Source organism: Monodon monoceros, unplaced genomic scaffold, assembly GCF_005190385.1.
Source record: "Monodon monoceros isolate NGI ecotype Baffin Bay Population unplaced genomic scaffold, NGI_Narwhal_1 Super_Scaffold_16, whole genome shotgun sequence".
Lineage (NCBI taxonomy): Eukaryota > Metazoa > Chordata > Mammalia > Artiodactyla > Monodontidae > Monodon > Monodon monoceros.
In genome coordinates this window covers 33,487,225-33,505,233 of record NW_021703772.1, presented here as the reverse complement: position 1 = coordinate 33,505,233, position 18,009 = coordinate 33,487,225, and the positions used below count along the sequence as shown (strand labels likewise).

Below are 18,009 nucleotides of genomic sequence, written 5' to 3'. Positions count from 1 at the left end.
CCATATTAAACAGCATGGATGTAAACACGACAGTTTAGGAGAGGCCCACTTCGGGCTCTGGTCTGGCTGCTCCCAGACTCCAACCCCAGAGGGGCCTAGCAGCCTTGCTATACAGCATTGAGAGGGCCAGATGGGCACCTGGCTATTTTCCCAGGTGAGATGCTCATTCAACCTAGACTCAGAAAGATCACTTCCTGGGGACCTACTTCACCATTTATAGATGAGTTAACATTTCCAAGTCAGGTGAGCTCAGAGGAAGAATTTCCGATGGAAAAACTTGGAGTTATTCCTTGGATGACAACAATGGCTCTCATTCCTGTCCCAGTCACTCTGTCACTTTTCTCTTATGCTACCTTACTTCTCTTCCCTGAGCAATGGCATTTTCAAAATGGCAACATTTATATTTCATTGCAGTTGGTATGGAGTTTCCCCTTCTATGTCTCTCTCAAAGGCCATTTAGCAAGTGACTATTCCTGGCCTATTTGACAAATTCATTCACGCCCAAGGGAAGGTTGGCCTGGGATGCAAGGTCCTAAAAGTTCACTTTTATGAAATAAGCTAACATCCCTCATTCTATCCATCCTTTATACTGTTCTCAGAGTTATCTTTCTAAAATCCAGGTAGAATCACATCACCCCCCATTTAAAAAACCCTACCTGAAGAATAAAGTCCAAGGTGCCTTCGCAGGGACATGTGGCCTTCATGGCCTTGGCCAGCTGGCCTGTCTCTCCAGCTTCATCTCTGTCCACGGTATCCGAGGCTGTGGCTACACCAAAGAAGTTGTCCCTTCCCCAGAGATCTTAGACTTTCCTTTCCATGCCTCCTGCCATATGCTCTCTCATCTTCCCTCCTCACTATCCACTACTGTCCATTAAAGCCCACCTCTAATATCCCTCATCTTCATGACCTTCTACGAGGCCCACCACCATGCATCATCCCACCACCACTCCCTCTTCTTTCCTAGGGCACCTACTCATTTCCACCTCCATATCACCTTGTCACATCATCTTTCAGACACTGGCTCACACGCACCTGTCTTCTCACCCTGCTGGGAGCTTCTTGAGGGCAGAGACCACATCTCACATATAGTAATCTCCCAGTAGAGCTTTGTTGAAGGGTCCTTTTGGCACTTTGAAGGGATGGAGAAGGGGATGGGAGAGAGCAGCTGTAGCTTAAGACCCGGGAAACTATTTGGAACCCTCAGTTTGTAGAATTTTGTCTCATCTGTTGTGAGGAATTCACCCTACAATTATGCTGACCAATTGGCTTTCACATTATAAAGTGCTAAATTCAGTTTTCTGTTTTCTTTGCTCTACATTTGTTTTAGATTTTAACTCAAAATCTAAAATATGCATAACGTAAAATTTATCATTTTAATAATTTTAAAATGTACCATTCATTGGCATTAAGTACTTTTACATCGTTGTACAATTATCACTATCGCCTATCTCCGGAAATTTTTCATCTTCCAAAACTGAAACTCTGTACCCATTCAACACTAACTTTCCATTCCCTTTTACCACATCCCCTGGGAAACACCACTCTACTCTGTCTCTATGAATTCGACTACTCAAAGTACCTCATATAATTGGAATCATACAATATCAATATTTGTCCCTTTGTAACTGGCTTATTTCATTCAGCATCATGTCTTCAAGGTTCAACCATATTGTAGCATGTATCCAAATTCTTTCCATTTCAAGGCTGAATAATATTCCATTGTATATGTTTGTTACATTTTGTTTTTCCATTCATCTATCATCTGTCAAGTGGACACCTGGGCACTTCCCTGAAGGTCCAGTGGTTAAGACTCCATGCTTCCACTGTGGGGGGCTCGGGTTGGATCCCTGGTTGGGGAACTAAGAGCCCACATGCCATGCGGCATGGCAAAAAAAAAAAAAAAAGTGGACACCTGAATTTTTTCCACATTTTGGCTATTGTGAGTAACGGTGCTGTAAACATGGGTGCTCAAACATCTGCCTGAGTCCTTGCTTCCACCTCTTTGGGGTCATATACCCAAAAGTGGAATCGCGGGATCGTATGGTAACTGTATGTTTAATTTTTTGCGGATCTGCCATACTGGTTTTTGTTGTTCTTGTTGTTGTTGTTCTAGGCTGGGCCACGCAGCTTATGGGATGTTAGTTCCCCTACCAGGGATTGAACCAGGGCCCTTGGCAATGAAAGCTCAGAGTCCTAACCACTGGACCGCCAGCGAATTCCTGCCATACTACTTTCCATAGCTGTTGCACCACTTGATATTCCCACTAACAGTGCACAAGGATCCCAATTTCTCCACGTCTTCAGCAACAATTGTTATTTTCTGGGCTTTTTGTGCTTGTTTTTATTTTTTTTAACAGTCAATTCTAATGGGTGTTGAAGTGGTATCCACTGTGGTTTTGACTAAATTCTGTTTTGAGCCTCTGCATTCACTGACTTGATTCCCCATGATAAGCCCAATCTAATTATACACGATGACCTCTATTTCTTCCTCATGAGACTTGAGCCTGCCTCCGAGAAAAGTGACAGCCACAGACGGAGATTTAAAGGTAAGTGGGCCTGGGGCCAGCTGCACTTCTTCATCCAGGTCAGCAGGGGGCGCTCCCGTGGGACTGCCCTGAAGGCTCTGATGACAGATGACAAGGCAGGTCGCTTTTCCAGACCAAAGCAGAGTCCTAGATAAGCAAAAATGTCTCTTTGTTTTCTGACCCTCTTCCCCCAGTTCTGTCCTCCTCACAGTGTCAGTATCAAGGAGAACCAAGCAGCCTAGGCCACAGCAGTGTTTCTCAAAGAGGATGCCATTGACATTCGGAGTAAGACTATTCTTCATTATGCAGGACAGCGGACAGTCATTGTGACAACAAAAATGTCCCCACCCGCATCTCCCAAGTACCCCCTCCCTCTAGAGATGGGAGGTGCCCAAGTGACATCCAGGTATGCAAAGGAATCTGGAGATTCCCAGTGTCCTGCACTCACTCCTGCAAAGCAGCGACCACCAGAAAGAGGACTCCTGTCCAGCTGAGGAGACCCTGGAACTCAGCCAAGGAAGACATCACAGGTCGCCTTAGGTGACCTAGACGATTCCTCTGAGTCTGTTAATGATCACTTGACAGTGAAAGGCTCGCGTATCAGGAGAAGGGGGAGACGCTCTCTAAAAGCAAGACCAATACTATAATATAACAGAAAAAATATCCCAACGTACCCACCCTCCCAATCCCGAAATCAGGACTTGAAATCTGAGCCTGGTCTCTTCGATGTCCATTTGACCCTCCCTCCCCGCAGGGTGTGAACCCTGTCCTCCGAAGTCCCTGACTTGCCTAGTCTGGCTTAAGGGACTTCACGTCCCTGTGCTGCCATAGCAACCAGGAAACAACCTCCGCTCACAATGAGAAGGATGGTGCTGTGGCCCAGATCTGCCGAGGTGCACGGCCGGTAACAGAGCAACAGGACCAGGGTACAACAAGGGCACAGGCGAAGGGGAGAGAGAGGTTGCCCAGAGAGTAGACAATCCAGGGCTTGAGGAGTCTGGGTTTGCGGTTTATTTTTTCTCCCGACAAAGACATACACTGTCTAAACTGTGTGACTGGTTGTTATTAAGAAGCTGCTGTATGAGGGGAAAATGTATTTAATAAAAGGCCCAGTGTTTGTGGTCTTCTTGGGCTCACTGCTGAGCTCAGGAAATCTTGAGGTGTGACCAGTTTTCAGCCTTCAAAACCAAGATGAACTGCCCTTGAGAAGGGTGGTCAGAGGGAAAATATGCTCACCCTCTCTCTCCTGAGCCGGGGACAGGGGAAGTTGGTCCAGAACAAACAGAAGCTAGAAGTCTATTTTGAACCAGAGGTGAGTCTTACAGCTGAATAAAAGCATATTTTGGGGGTGGAGGAGGAATGTTCTATTTTTTCATTTGGGGCTGAGCCCTGTGTGTTTAGGTTTGTTTTGTTGGTCCAGTGGTGGGGATCACTGGAAGATTGTCCCTCCTCCTTTTCTTAAATTCGAGAAAATAAGATAGTTTGCTTGACACACAGAGATTGCCACTGGGGCCCTCGTCCCCCCCCCTCACACACTGACTTACAGCCTCATTTGCTTTAGACTGGAGGAGATTCCAGATTGTCTAGAAATTGGGCGGTTTGGTACAAGACCAGAATTTCCACCTGTGTTCTAGGCAAGCTGATGGCTGTTTGGTTTTTAGACGTCATACTCTGTGGTTGAAATGCTGAAATATTCGTGCCAATTCAATGGCTTCCTTGAACCTTCTGGAATTCAACCCCCAGGACTCACATGTAATATAGGCAAAAAATTTTTTCAGTTTAGAAGATTTTAAAGAGGTAGCAAAATTCCCTTGTTGTACTGGAATTTTATTTCATTGAATCCTGCCAGGAATAAGAAATCCACTGGGGGTACTTTGAAAAATTTTGGATCACACAGAGATTTCCTCTGTTTTTGTAGTTTGTCATGATATTTGACTTTCACTGTATTAAAAGACATATAAATTTTCAAAGGACCTCTGTGGCCAATGGCATTTACTTACTTACAAGATACGTAACTACTTTATAGGCTCTTAAACAGCCAAATTAGGTAACGTTACATAGCATCTAGAATGTATGGAAATTCTCCCTGTGTACAGCTGAAGTGATGGGCTGGAATGGTTTTCTCCTATTTAAACTGCCAGCCGGTCCAGGTCTAATTTCAAAGTTATCTGCTGCCCTTGGTAATTCTGACGACTTACTTGCATACCAGGAAATTTTAACGGGCCTGGAAGCTACACTCTACCCTATTTAAGCCTCCAGGCATAAATGGCTCTCCTGAAAGTTATATAGGGTAAAACAGAATCGTGCCCTAGGTTCTGCTAACTCTGAGAGGCAGAGAACAAAAACAGTTGCTAAGAAGCGTGAATGTATTCTGTGACACCATGTGAGCAATTCAGAGAAAACCAGTCACTAAAAACATGCCAAACACCTGCCCAACCAGTATTTCCTATAAAAGGGCCTTCCACTGTGGACCAATCAAGGACGTTTCTTTCCATTGCAGGATTACTTGAACTGGAAGTCCCCAGAAGATTATATCCTGGTCAGCAAACCGCAAGATGAGGGCAATGCCGACCAGCACATGTGGAGCCTCTTTCTTCCTAAAACATTCAGCACTAGAAAGGGCGCCCTGATCCTCTACTCGGAAGGCTTAGCCATATCAGCATTGACCCCCAAAGAAAGGAGTAAAGGCCCCTACTGCCCCAAAGGCCACAGGAAGAGGCTGGATCTTGAACTGCACACACTTCAGGACCTCAAAGAAGCCATCCTGGCGTACGGAAGGAGACAGGTAGGCAGAGCACTGTCCAGGGTTCAGGGAAGGCCCTGGTCTGTGTCTCTAGAAATCCAGTTGCAGCTTTGGATATAACTTCTTTGCAGACCCTAGGAAGGTATGAAACCCTCAGACTTCCATTTCTTCATCTCTAAACTGGGATTGTACTCACAGTACACAATTGTCATGAGGCTTAAATGAAATAATCTATGTGAAAGGGCTCTGAAAAGCATAAAGGGCTATATTATTATCATTTTGTGTTTTCCTTTCCATTAGAATGACACAAAGTCCTTTTCAGCATTCAGACAGATCTGGGCTAGCACACGTTTCATCAGAATCCTTGAAGTTCTGTCTCATAGCCACAAGCAGCAGCATCACACCTCTGATGTTCTTGGCTTTGTGGAAACGAGGAGAACGTTTACAATATTTACCTTGAGCCCTTCAGCATCTGCTGGATAAGTTAATGACTTTTTCCACTCTGAACTTAATATTAAGGGGAAACCCCTGTTCTCATTTCTCTGATTCATATGCTCTAATGTCTTATGAGATGTGTACATGGCCCCTGCTTTATATGATGACATGCATCAGCCCTATGGTTGAGGCCATGAGAGAGGCTGGGACAATGTGTCACTTCGTGAAATTCTAGCTTATAGATGGTGGGTGACTCCCTAGTTTAAAAGTCTCTGCTGGCTTCTCATTCCCCACAGGATAAAGTCGTTAACTTCTTGTACCAAGCGCTTCAAGCACTGGCTTTCTCTTCCATTTCTAGCCGTATCTGCAACTTGTTCTAGCCACCACCATGACTATGGACCCCTCAAGGCCCCACCCATGTGAAGAGCTTACCGTTCCACTAACATCCCATGCCCTTTTGTGACTCTACACTTTTGCACATGTTTCTATATCTGGAAAACTCCTATTCATCCTTCAAAACACAACTCCAATGTCATCGCCCACTGAAGCCTCTCCCACTTCCCTAGACAGAGCTATCCCATCACTCCCTCCTCTGTGAGCATTCCCATACCATCATACATTGCAAGTCATCTCTTTGTCCAATGGTTACCATCTCCTTGAGGGCAGGAGCCACATCTAAATCTTAGTTTCCAGAAAAAAGTGAGTACCTATAAATGTTTGTGAAATGAATGAATCGATCATGCATGATACCGTCAATGTTTTTTAGATCATCCCCCAGTATCATTATTGAGCAATTTATCACCCACCCCACCAAGGCAGAGTTTCCAAAAGGAAAGTTCCTCTGCTCCTTTTCCTTCTTTCAAAATACAAAGAAGCTTAATGACCTTGACCAAATGCCCAACTGCTCTTTGTATTAAAAATCATAAATTCTTGGATGAAAGGAAACCAATTGTTGTTGAATGCTTAGTATTACATTACAGCTATTATTTCATTAAATCTTCACAATGACCCGTGAGATATAGTTTTTCTTGCCCCCTTTTGTAGATGAGGAAAATGAGGCTCGGAGGAGTTAAGTGATTTGGCCAGGGTCTCAGAGCTAGTTAATGACAGAGCCAGGATTCAAACCCAAGACTGCCTACTCTCCAGGGCCAGCATGCTTTGCACTCCACCCTATTGTCCATGGACTTGGAAGGCCTTGGCATGTTTGCCCTCACATCCACTCCTCACCCTTACCTTACTCTATTCTGCATCACAGTGGGGTTGACCACAGGCTGCATATAATTCCACAAACATCTGTGTCAACTGGCTTCTAACTGAATTTGCCATTGGAAGACACTGGAAGGAGACTGGAGAGGGAGAAGAAAAAAGCCCGGGTATTTCTCCCCTCCCATTCTACCTGTAGTGGTGAGAAGCACCCGTATCACCTCTGTGGCCCAGCTCCCAACAGACAAGCAGGGCCGTTGTAGCTCTAGGTTCCTCCAGGTGACCCTGCCAGCTCCTCACTCTGCCCTTTCACCTAGGGGTCAGACTGGCTTCCTGATGTTACTAATCTCAGTGTTGCCTCAACATCTTTTTGGCTTCTGAGCTCTCTATTCACTTGTGTAACCGATTACCTGAATTAAATTCCTTCTATGCTTAAATATTTAGAGTGGTTTCTGTTTTCCTGTCTGGACGCTGATAATGTAGGCTGACTTACTGCCCAGAGCAAGAATACCCTCCACAGCTTTCAGATGCTTGTCTATAGGGCTTAAATATTCCAGGCAACAGTGATCTTATTACTTTATAAAGTAGATGCGTCTGTTTGGGGAATGGCTCCAATTTTAGTTAGACTTGGGCTCCATGAAAAAAAGTTCCTGTCTTCCTGAGGTATCTAGCTACCAGATTTACAACATGTAACTGTACAAACAGAACACTGTAGTCTCACTCCAAGTGAGTAGAAGGGAAATGGTGTGAGGAAATCAGAAAGGAAAGAAAAAGTTTGGAATAGTAATAAGGCAGGAATTTAAGATTAGAGGACGTGGTACATTAAAATAGGAGGAAAAAAACTCAAGAGGGATTTGGAATTAAATACAATGAACACGGGCTTCCCTGGTGGCACAGTGGTTAAGAATCTGCCTACCAATGCAGGGGACATGGGTTCGAGCCCTGGTCTGGGAAGATCCCACATGCCGCGGAGCAGCTAAACCCGTGCGCCACAACTACTGAGCCTGCGCTCTAGAGCCTGCGAGCCACAACTACTGAGCCTGCGTGCCACAACTACTGAAGCCCGCACGCCTAGAGCCCGTGCTCCACAACAAGAGAAGCCACCACAGTGAGAAGCCCACGCACCACAACAGAGTAGACCCCACTCGCCACAACTAGAAAAAGCCCGCACGCAGCAACAAAGACCCAACACAGCCAAAAATAATAAATAAATAAATTGATTAAAAAAAGACAATGAACACCTCAGAAGAGGAGAGCTTTGGAAACTACAGAGCACCATCTGATTATGAAAATTATAGCCTGGCAAGAAACTTTTAAAATCATAATATCCAGTGCTGGGACGGCTATGGGGAAATGAGATGTCTCATACATTAGGAGTACAAATTCACATGACATTTCTGGAGGGCATTTTGGCAAAAACCTAAAAAGGGCTAATACTCTTTGATTTAGCATTCTACTTTTAGGAAGTTGCCTTAGGAAATAATCAGAGATGTGGCCAAAGATTTACACACAAGAATGTTTACTACAGGGTTATTTATTACCATACAAAACATTGAAAATAATAAATGTCCAACAGTGGAACAGTGATTAAATAAAGTACAGTCATACAATGGATTTGGGGGTCAGGCAATAAAATCATGTATTACTCATGAATTACATGAGAAAATATACTGTATTTTTTTAAAGCAGGTTATAAAATAGTATTCATATTAAAAATAGCAAAGTTCATTAACATTTTTTGAGTATTTACTATGTTCCTGCCACTGTTCTAAGTGCTTTCCATTGCATAACTCAGTATGCTTTCTATCAATTGTAGGGGTAGGTACTATTATTATTCCATTTTAAAGGTAAGGAAATTAAAGCACAGAAAGTTCAAGTAATTCACTCAAGATTTATACAGCCACATAGATAATTACACCAGCATTCGAAACTAGACAGTGTACAAAACATCACCTCTCGAATATAATCCCAAGTTTTAAAAATTAGTTATACAAGAAGGAGGATACACATCAAAATTTAACCATGGGTGATGGGACTATAAGTCATATTTTTATTCATACATATCTTTTCACCAAACATTATTTTTTTCAAGTCATGGAATTTTTAAAATAAAAAATTTGTCTAAGTGACATACCCACCAGCACCATGACAGTTCTGAGGCCGACCATCAAAGATCAAAAAGTGGGTGGTGGCCCCATTCCTAGAAATCTCCACCCCTTCCCCAAAATATTGATAGTTGAAGTAATCCTTCCCCTCATTAGCCTATGAAATTACCCAGCCCATAAAAACTAACCATGCCATATTTCCGTGCCTCTCGCCTTCTGAGATGGCCCACACTCTGTCTATGGAGTGTTTCTCTCTAAGTAAATCCACTTCTTACCTATCCAAAAAAACCAGAAAAACAAAACAAAACTATGACTTCGAAGGAGGTAGACAATGAAAGGGAAGGCCAGGTTAACCCTAGAGAGCCAGGTGGGAAACAGAATAGAGCTGCAAACGGAGCCCCGCAATAACCACACCATCTGTTCCTCGGGATCAGTATTTCTTCGTCCAAATAGTATAGTCCAAGAGTTAAAAACACCACACTCAAAGTAAAAGAGCCAAAGTGGGGAGGGGAATAAAAGGGAGGTTGGGTAACCAATAGAGTAGCGCTGCTCACAGAAGGATCTCTCCTGGCTAAACTGTGAACCAGGAAACCTACACAACGCTGGCTCCACTCAGACCTGTGACAATCAAGGCTGTCGCAGGAAGGTGAATTAAAATTTTAAAACATCTCACACCATCTCCAGTTCTACATATGGATCTAATGACATGCATGTGGCAATCCATCTGGGTTTCATTTTATAGCTCAATACACACCTACTCTTTAACTTTCTTGATGGCCCAACTTCCTAATGAGCAAAGATAAATGCGCTAAATCGAGAGATTAGATGTCAGAGTTCTTACATTTCTAGATACACACAGATGTGTTGCTTGTTTGTTTTTTTTTAAAACAGAAGGAAATACGGTACAAACATTCCCAAAATTAAAAACATTCTTCTTGAGGCCTCTAATTCGTCCAGCTTCCCATCACATATTTAAAAATCAAATAGCTATGAAATCTAAATAACCATAATTTGGGGTAGTATCTAAATGATACTCATAATGATGCTTTTGAAGCATAGCAGAAACCTCAAGTACCTCTCAAATCACTGGAAATTTTAAACAATTCTCACATTGTTTTCCTATTTCTTATTCTTATATTTTTAAAATTTTGCAAATCCGGTGATATTTTTTACATGTCCAACATGGTACATTGATTAAATAATGTATTCGAAATAATATGTTTTAAAAATTCAGTTCACAGAGCATCCCATTTCTTTACCCCATTGAAGCATGAACAGGATTCAGTTTACAATAGCTGGTTTCAACCGAGATTGTATTGCATCTGCCATCTCCCTTATAAGTGTGATTACATTTAAGAGTATTGTCAACCTTGTTCCACTGATTCCATACTGCCTAATCTCTCCCCACATCTCAGTACTCAAGGTGCTTAACTCTTTAGCTGGTGTTTTCAGTCAATATACAACCCATGAAGGCACTTTCAGACTACTATTTTATCAAGTAATATTGTGATAAGTTATGTTTTTTGAATAAAGTTTATTTTTCCACTCTAATCATAACATCAGCTCATTATACAAAATAGAAAGATATAGAAAAATAGGAAGAATAATAAATTATCCTTTCAGCCAAAGATCAGGAAGACAAAGTTCCCTTTGCAAGTCCTAATCAATTACCTGCTACTGGTTTGATGGTGTCCCTACGAAGTGCTCTGATGGCTGTCAGCAAGGTTCTAAGAGGTACCAAAGCAGCAAGGGGAGAAAGAGTGGCTTGACTGCACTCATTCTGCCAAGTGTGCTCCATTTGAGCAGCTCCTGAGCAGTTGTACTTAGAGCCTTTAATAAACCTAGAAGTAGGAAAGATCAGGAGAGAATCATGGTCATTCGTAATGATGAGGTCAAAGGTATTGTCAGCAATAGCTAACACTTGTTGAGTGCTTGGTGTAGGCCAGGCATTTAATCTCTATAACCACACCCAATCTGCACAAGCTAATGAGCTGGGTGCCACCATTACTTCCATTTTGCAGTAGGAAAAATGGGGGTTTGAAATTAATTAACTTACCCCAAATTATACATCTAAGTGGTGGAGCTAGAATTGGAGCCTGGACAATTGAGTCCAAAGCCCCACTTTTAGTCCCTAGAGGGCCTAATTTTGAAGATTCCACATGCTCCAGGGAAAAGAAACATCTCTCCTGCTTTAACAGTATTTTTTTAAAGGGATCTTGGTCTTCTAACACATCCCTTAAAATCCTTTATTACACAAATCAGATTTTCATTAAAACCAATCTGGGTCGTTAGGTAACATGTTCAAGTAAGCCATATATATGATCCAGTAGGCTTGGCTTTATGTATTTCATCCATTGGTTCCCTTGTATAACCACTAGATAGAGAATATTTACAATAACGGCTAACACTTAAGTAATAGTCTAACACTTAAGTAATACTATTGTACCCATCACCATTCTAAGCACTTTATACTTACTATCTCATTTAATCCTCACAACAACTTTATGTGTACTTTTTATTGTTGTAAAATATACATAAAATTTACCATTTTAATCAATTTTAAGTATACAGTTGAGTGGCAGTAAGTACATTCACATTGTTATACAACCATTACCACCATCCATCTCTAAAACATTTTTATCTAGCAAAACTGAAACTCTCTACCCATTAAACAGTAATTCCCTATTTTCCATCATTCTACTTTTTGTGTCTATGAATTTGACCACTGTAAGTACCTCATATGAGTGAAATAATAGTTATCCTTTCAGTATTTTGTAATTGGTTTATTCCATTTAGCATAATGTCTTCAAGGTTTGTTCATATTGTAGCATGTATCAGAATTTCCTTTCTTTTTAAAGCTGAATAATGATTCACTACGTATATATACCACATTTTGTTTATTCATTCATCAGTTGATGGACACAAATTGCTTCCACGTTTTGGCTATTGTGAATAATGCTGCTATAAACCTGGATGTACAAATACCTGTCAATGTCCCTGCTTTTAATTCTTTTGAGTATATACCCAAAGTAGAATTGCTGGATCATATGTAATTCTATTTTTTGTTTTTTGAGGAAGCGCCATACTGTTTTCCATAGTCGCTGCATCATTTTACATTCCCATTAGCAATGCCCAAGGGTTTCAATTTCTACAAATCTTCAACACTTGTATTTTCTGTGGGTTTTTTTAATAATAGCTATCTTAATGGGTGTGAAGCGGTATCTCATTGTGGTTTTGATTTGTATACCTTAGTAACAAGTAATATTTAGCATCTTTTCATGTGCTTATTGGCCATTTGTGTCTCTTCTTTGGAAAATTGTCTATCCGAGTCCTTTGCCCATTTTAAAATCGGGTTGTTTGTTTTTGAGTTGTAAGGGTTCTTTATACATTCTGCATATTAATCCCTTATCAGATATATATGATTTGCAAATAATTTCTCCCATTCTGTGGGTTGCCTTTTCACTCCTGCTAGCGTCCTTTGATGCACAAAAGTTTTACATTTTCTTTCTTTCTTTTTTTTTTTTTTTTTTGGCCACATGGCATGCAGGATCTTACTTCTCCCACCAGGGATTGAACCCGTGCCCCCTGCAGTGGAAGCACGGAGTCTTAACCACTGACTGCCAGGGAAGTCCCAAGCTTTACATTTTCATGAAGTCCAACTTATCTATTTTTTCTTCTGTTGCCTATTCTTTTGGTGTCATATCCAAGAAATCATCACCAAATCCAATGTTGTGAAGCTTTTCTCCTACGTTTTCTTCTAAGAGTTTTATAGTTTTAGCTCTTAAGTCTATTCTACTTTGAGTTAACTTTTGTCTATGATGCAAGGTAAGGATCCAACTTCATTTATTTTTGCAGGCAGGGTATGTACTTTTATCATCCTTATTTGACAGATAAGGAAACTGAGGCACAGATGGGTCAAGTAATTTCCCCAAAGCCACACAGCTAGTAAGTAATGGAGCCAGGATTCAGACTGAAGCAGACTGAGCTCTTAAAGAAACTGAAGCTTAATTTTTTCTGTTTTCATTTCTAGTTGTTGTATCTTCTTTGCTTTTGTGACATATGGCTGGTCAAATCTTTGATGCTAAATGGTTTGGTTGAGAATCAAACCCTGTTACAACATTGCAACTATGGGAAAATTCAGACCACTTTATGATTCTCTTCTTAATGGCTTGATACTCAGGAACATATGGCCACCAAAGATATGTGGGAGAGATAGTATCATTTGTACAGACTCTCAGAAATTAAACCTGCAGAGAAAAGGGCTAGCTGAAAGTGGCAGTGTTTACACGAGGCTGATTAAAGTCAGGCTGGGGCTGAGAAGACTTTTCAGGCACAGCTGCAAGTGGACACACATCTCTCCCCTCCCACCTCACCCTCACCTCAACTCTGGTTGCACTCACCTGGCAGCCCCAAGCCTGGCTCCAGGCACACCTGCACAGGTGCAACAACAATGGTGGTTACCCTCTGTTCTAATAAGGCTTGGCCTTTGCCAGGGCACACTAACTCCGGCAAGCCTGACCAAGGGGCAAGAGACACCAGCTATGCTCCTCCAGAGAGAAGGACTTCTGACTGGAGTGGGCAGCTCAAGGTACAGGTGGTCAGCAGGAAAGTACAGACATTTGGGGGATTTCTATTCCATTAAGCTAACATCTTGAATAGTTATTAAATACTCAGTGCCTTGAACATTGCCTGACACATGGCAAATTCTCAACAGATAGTTGTTAGATGAACATATTAGTTGCCAGGGTGTGGCGGTGGGAGGTCATAACCTCTACCCAGTAGGGCTGGGTGTACAATGTGGTCAGGTAGGCAGATTTGTGCTCCTGCGATACCTGATACAAGGCGGCCCATGAGAGGAACTAGACTATAATTTATTAATATGCTGTCAAAGTATAAAGATGCTAGAGACTGAGATTGCTTCCTACTAGGAAAATCTAGAGTGGCGTCGTGGAGGAGGTAGAATCTGAGCTGAGTCTTGTGGTAAAAAATAAATGGAGCGCGGCCCTCTAGGCATAGGTCAGTGAAAGCCCAGGGGGGGAGAGTGGGCAAAGTCAGAGTAATTAGACAGGTGTGGCTCTTACCTGGAGAAGTGGGTGGGGTCAAACTACAGAGGGCTTTGCCTGCCAGCCCTGGGAGAGCTGGATTTCTCTCTTTACCTCTCTGTTGACTCCTGCACACAAAGGGTGCCCACCCTCTGTGGTACGATGACAGCTGGCGATCTGGGCATTTCTTGTCTTCCTGGGGACACTGGCACCCTGCCACCGCGTATCTGCTGGGCAGGAGTACTGCCCACATGGGCTCCTTCCACCTTCTGAAAACCCTTGCCTGCCAGGACCGAGGTGGGGTGGCCATGACAGCCAGTGTGGGGCTGCGGACAGATGCATGGGCGCCCCTTTGCCCCTCTGCACATGGAGGCCGGGGGAGCACCAGGGAGCTGGTAGGCCAGAGCTAGTCCCTCGTTAGAGGAAGCATTCCCGGTGGAGTGTGGATAAGAGACGCCTCTGTGCACACTAATTACTCATTTCAGAAGAACCAAAAGCTGGGGTTGATTAGCAAATCCAAGGCAGGCCTGAGAAGTCTGGAACCATCGGTAGCCAACCTCCTGCTATCGTTTATTTCCCTGTTCCAGAAACTCCCTTCCTGGCTCCCTTCTGCCTCCTTTTATGTTTTAGAGTAATTTTGGTGGTTAGAGGTTCAGGATAATGTTGGAGAAGGAATAGAAAAATATGGAGAATGTATGCAAGGGTGGTGGGTGCAATAAAATACATTAATTTTTAACGTGTTTTCCATTTATAATTTATTTTACTGAAATTTTGATTCCATAAAAAAAGAGAGAAGAAAAAACTATCTGTAATCTTATGCCCAACACCCTAATACTGTTGTTATTAGAATTTTAATGTATTTTCTTCCAGTCTTTCCACCATGATTATACATTTATAAAATAAACTTTAATGGGATTGTAGTTGTACTATACATTCTTTCTAATACCTTGCTTTTTTCCACTTAACTTATTATTCTACATGTTGGAAATGAGTGAATAGATTTAACCCTGAGTGAGCTTTTTGGTAACCTAAGCAGGCCTGCGGCCTCCCGCAGTACTTCAGTTAATCCAATGAGATGTGAAATTTATGAACCAACTTCACAGGCATAATTTGAGAAATTACGAACAGGAACCAGAAAACTAGAAAAAAAAACTTAAAGAAGCTGTGGTAGGCAGAATAATGGCCCCCCAAAGATGTCTACAAACTAATTGCTGGAACTTATGAATATACGAGGTTATATGGCAAAGGGAAATTAAGGTTGCAGGTGGAATTAAGATTACTAACCAGATGGCCTTAAAACAAGGCGGTTATACTGGATTATCAGGGCAGGCCCAGTATAATCGCAGGGATCCTTAAAAGGGGAAGACGGAATCAAAAGAGAGAACCAGAGAGATGGCAGCATGAGAAGGACTCAGTCCAATGTTGCTGGCTTTCAAGATGGAGGAAGGGGTCACAGGCCAAGGAACACAGGCAGCCTCTAGAAACCGGAAAAAGCAAAGGAACAGATTCTTCCTTAGAGCCTCCAGAAAGCCCTGTAACACTTTGATTTTAGCCCTGTGAGACCCATTTCAAACTTCTGACCTCCAGCACTGTAAAATAACAAGCTTGTATCATTTAAAGCCACTAAGGGCACTTCCCTGGTGGCGCAGTGGTTAAGAATCCACCTGCCGATGCAGGGGACATGGGTTCGAGCCCCAGTTTGGGAAGATCCCACATGCCACGGAGCAACAAAACTCGTGCACCACAACTACTGAGCCTGCACTCTAGAGCCCACAAGCCACAACTACTGAAGCCTGCGTGCCTGGAGCCTGTGCTCCGCAAAAAGAGAAGCCACCGCAATGAGAAGCCCGCACACCGCAACAAAGAGTAGCCCCCCCTTGCTGCAACTAGAGAAAGCCCGTGCACAGCAACGAAGACCCAACGCAGCCATAAATAAATAAATAAATAAATGTATTTTTAAAAAAAATCCACTAAGGAGGGAATTCTCTGGTGGCCCAGTGGTTAGGACTCAGCACTTTCACTCCAGGGGCCCAGGTTCAATCCCTGGTCGGGGAACTAATATTGCGCAAGCCACACAGCGCGGCCGAAAAAAATAATAATAATAAAAAGCCACTAAGTGTACGGTAATCTGTTAAACAGCAATAAGAAACTAATACAGTGGCCAAGATCAGCTTTCAAACTCAAGGCAAAAATGTATCTAGATGTGCCAAATTCCAGGATAAGGGATTCCCTAATTCTTCTCAGCAACTCCCTCCACATTGAGCAAGTGGCCGAGCAAAGCTACAGAACCAAGCAGGTGCTTCAGAAGTGCCCCCTACTGAAAAACAAGGGGCTCTTATCCAGATCAGACAGGGTGTCATGCCACCTGCACCAGGGCCACAGCATCTCAGAGGAGGCTTGGTTTTATCACATTTAGAGGGAAGTCATTGGAAGCAAAGATTTACAGGAGGAAATGAAGTTCCAGTTCATCCAGAAAAAGCCTTGGATCTAGTGGCTCCATAGACCAGGGCTTAACACAGTGCCTGGCACGTAGAAGGTGCTCAACAAATTTTTATTGCACGACCAAATGAAAAAATGGAGTGAGTGAAAGAACTTAAGTCATTTTGTGTCCACTGCCCTCCCTACAACTCCCTCTCTCATGTCCTCTGGAAAAAGCTTCAAGATTTACGTGGCGCTGAGTTTTTCAGGCTCTTTTTGTACTTGAAGTACTTGCCACATAAACTGTCCAGACATCAAGGACCAGGTGATGCTCTGTGCTTGGATTCCAAGCATTCATTTTATTAACAAATTCTGAGACAGTAGAGCCAATTGAATAATAAGCCATGCTTTTTTTTTTTACCTTTAGTCAATTTATATATTAGTTATCAATCTGCCTTATTTGTCGCTTTTTCTCCAGAGAAAAAGCAAAGACTCAGATCACAATCAGTTCTTCAGTCAAGAGTGCTGTGATTGATTGGTGATGTCTGCCATGGACAACAGGGATGAGGAGAGATGTCAACACAAGGACCACGTGTTTGCTATTCTTGTGCTTAACTGATTATCCTTAGAGAATTTCTACCTCATTTAAGTGGTTATGATATTAACTTGTCCACCTTAAAGGATTATAATGAGGTGAAAATTATTTGTATAAGATAAAGCCCTAGCCAAGTGTAAGATGTTATTATTCACATTTATTTCCCATGATGTCTTGCATAGTGACTTTGGCAGGTAGATTCCCAGAAACTTCTCCCTGGCTGAAACGAAATGCAGCAGAGCCAGATGTTTTCAAAATGCCATGCTCCTCGTGAACACGGACAGAGTTTGTCTGTCCCATTATTCATACGGCAAACATTGAACGCTGATGCTGATTTGTCGACCTGGCTTTCTCATATGGGGCCACTTTTTAAGATACTAAAATGATTTCCACAGGCTGAACTAAATGATGTGTTTTCTTTTGAGGCTCTTTATCCTTTTCTGGTGTTCTATCTCAAGATGGGATCTGGTATTTCTCATTTCTCCTTCTCCTTCCAACTGCAAATCCACAGGGGCCTTTCAGAGCTTTGCTTGGTGGGCTCTTGGTTTATGTCTGTTGGCCGAGGCATCCGTTTCTGGTGCCTTCCAGCACCTTCCGGGAGTCTCCCAGATTACTGATGAGGATTGTGCTAGCCAGCCTGTATCACTGGGAGGCTCCCAGCTCAGCAGCCCTGCTGTTTCCTGACTGGTGTCCCCACAGAGAGAGCAGGACAGAGCCTGGCAGCCGTACCTCCACTTCCGAAGCCAACCAGAGAGCCAGGGCCTATGGCAGATCCAGCCTGGGTATTCAGCCACGAGATACCTCTGCGGCCTCCTGCGGACGTGGCCCCCTGACACCATGTACAGGCTCCAATGTGCAGGTCAGTGGGGACATGGGAGGAGGTGCACCTTGAGCCTCCCCGCCTCGCATTCTGGTGTGAGAGTGTGTTTTCCATCAAGGTCTG

General features: G+C 42.9%; 1 protein-coding gene across 1 annotated transcript in view; it reads left to right on the top strand.

Annotated features, from left to right (window-relative positions):
• The first annotated feature begins 3,753 nt into the window (after positions 1-3,753).
• KIAA2012 (KIAA2012 ortholog) overlaps positions 3,754-18,009 on the top strand; it is a 115,980-nt gene continuing 101,724 nt past the window's right edge. Inside the window, exons 1-3 of the mRNA XM_029225674.1 lie at positions 3,754-3,837; positions 5,026-5,310; positions 17,766-17,925. Of these exons, the coding sequence (XP_029081507.1) occupies positions 3,754-3,837; positions 5,026-5,310; positions 17,766-17,925 (529 nt within the window). The remainder of the gene's footprint in view (positions 3,838-5,025; positions 5,311-17,765; positions 17,926-18,009) is intronic.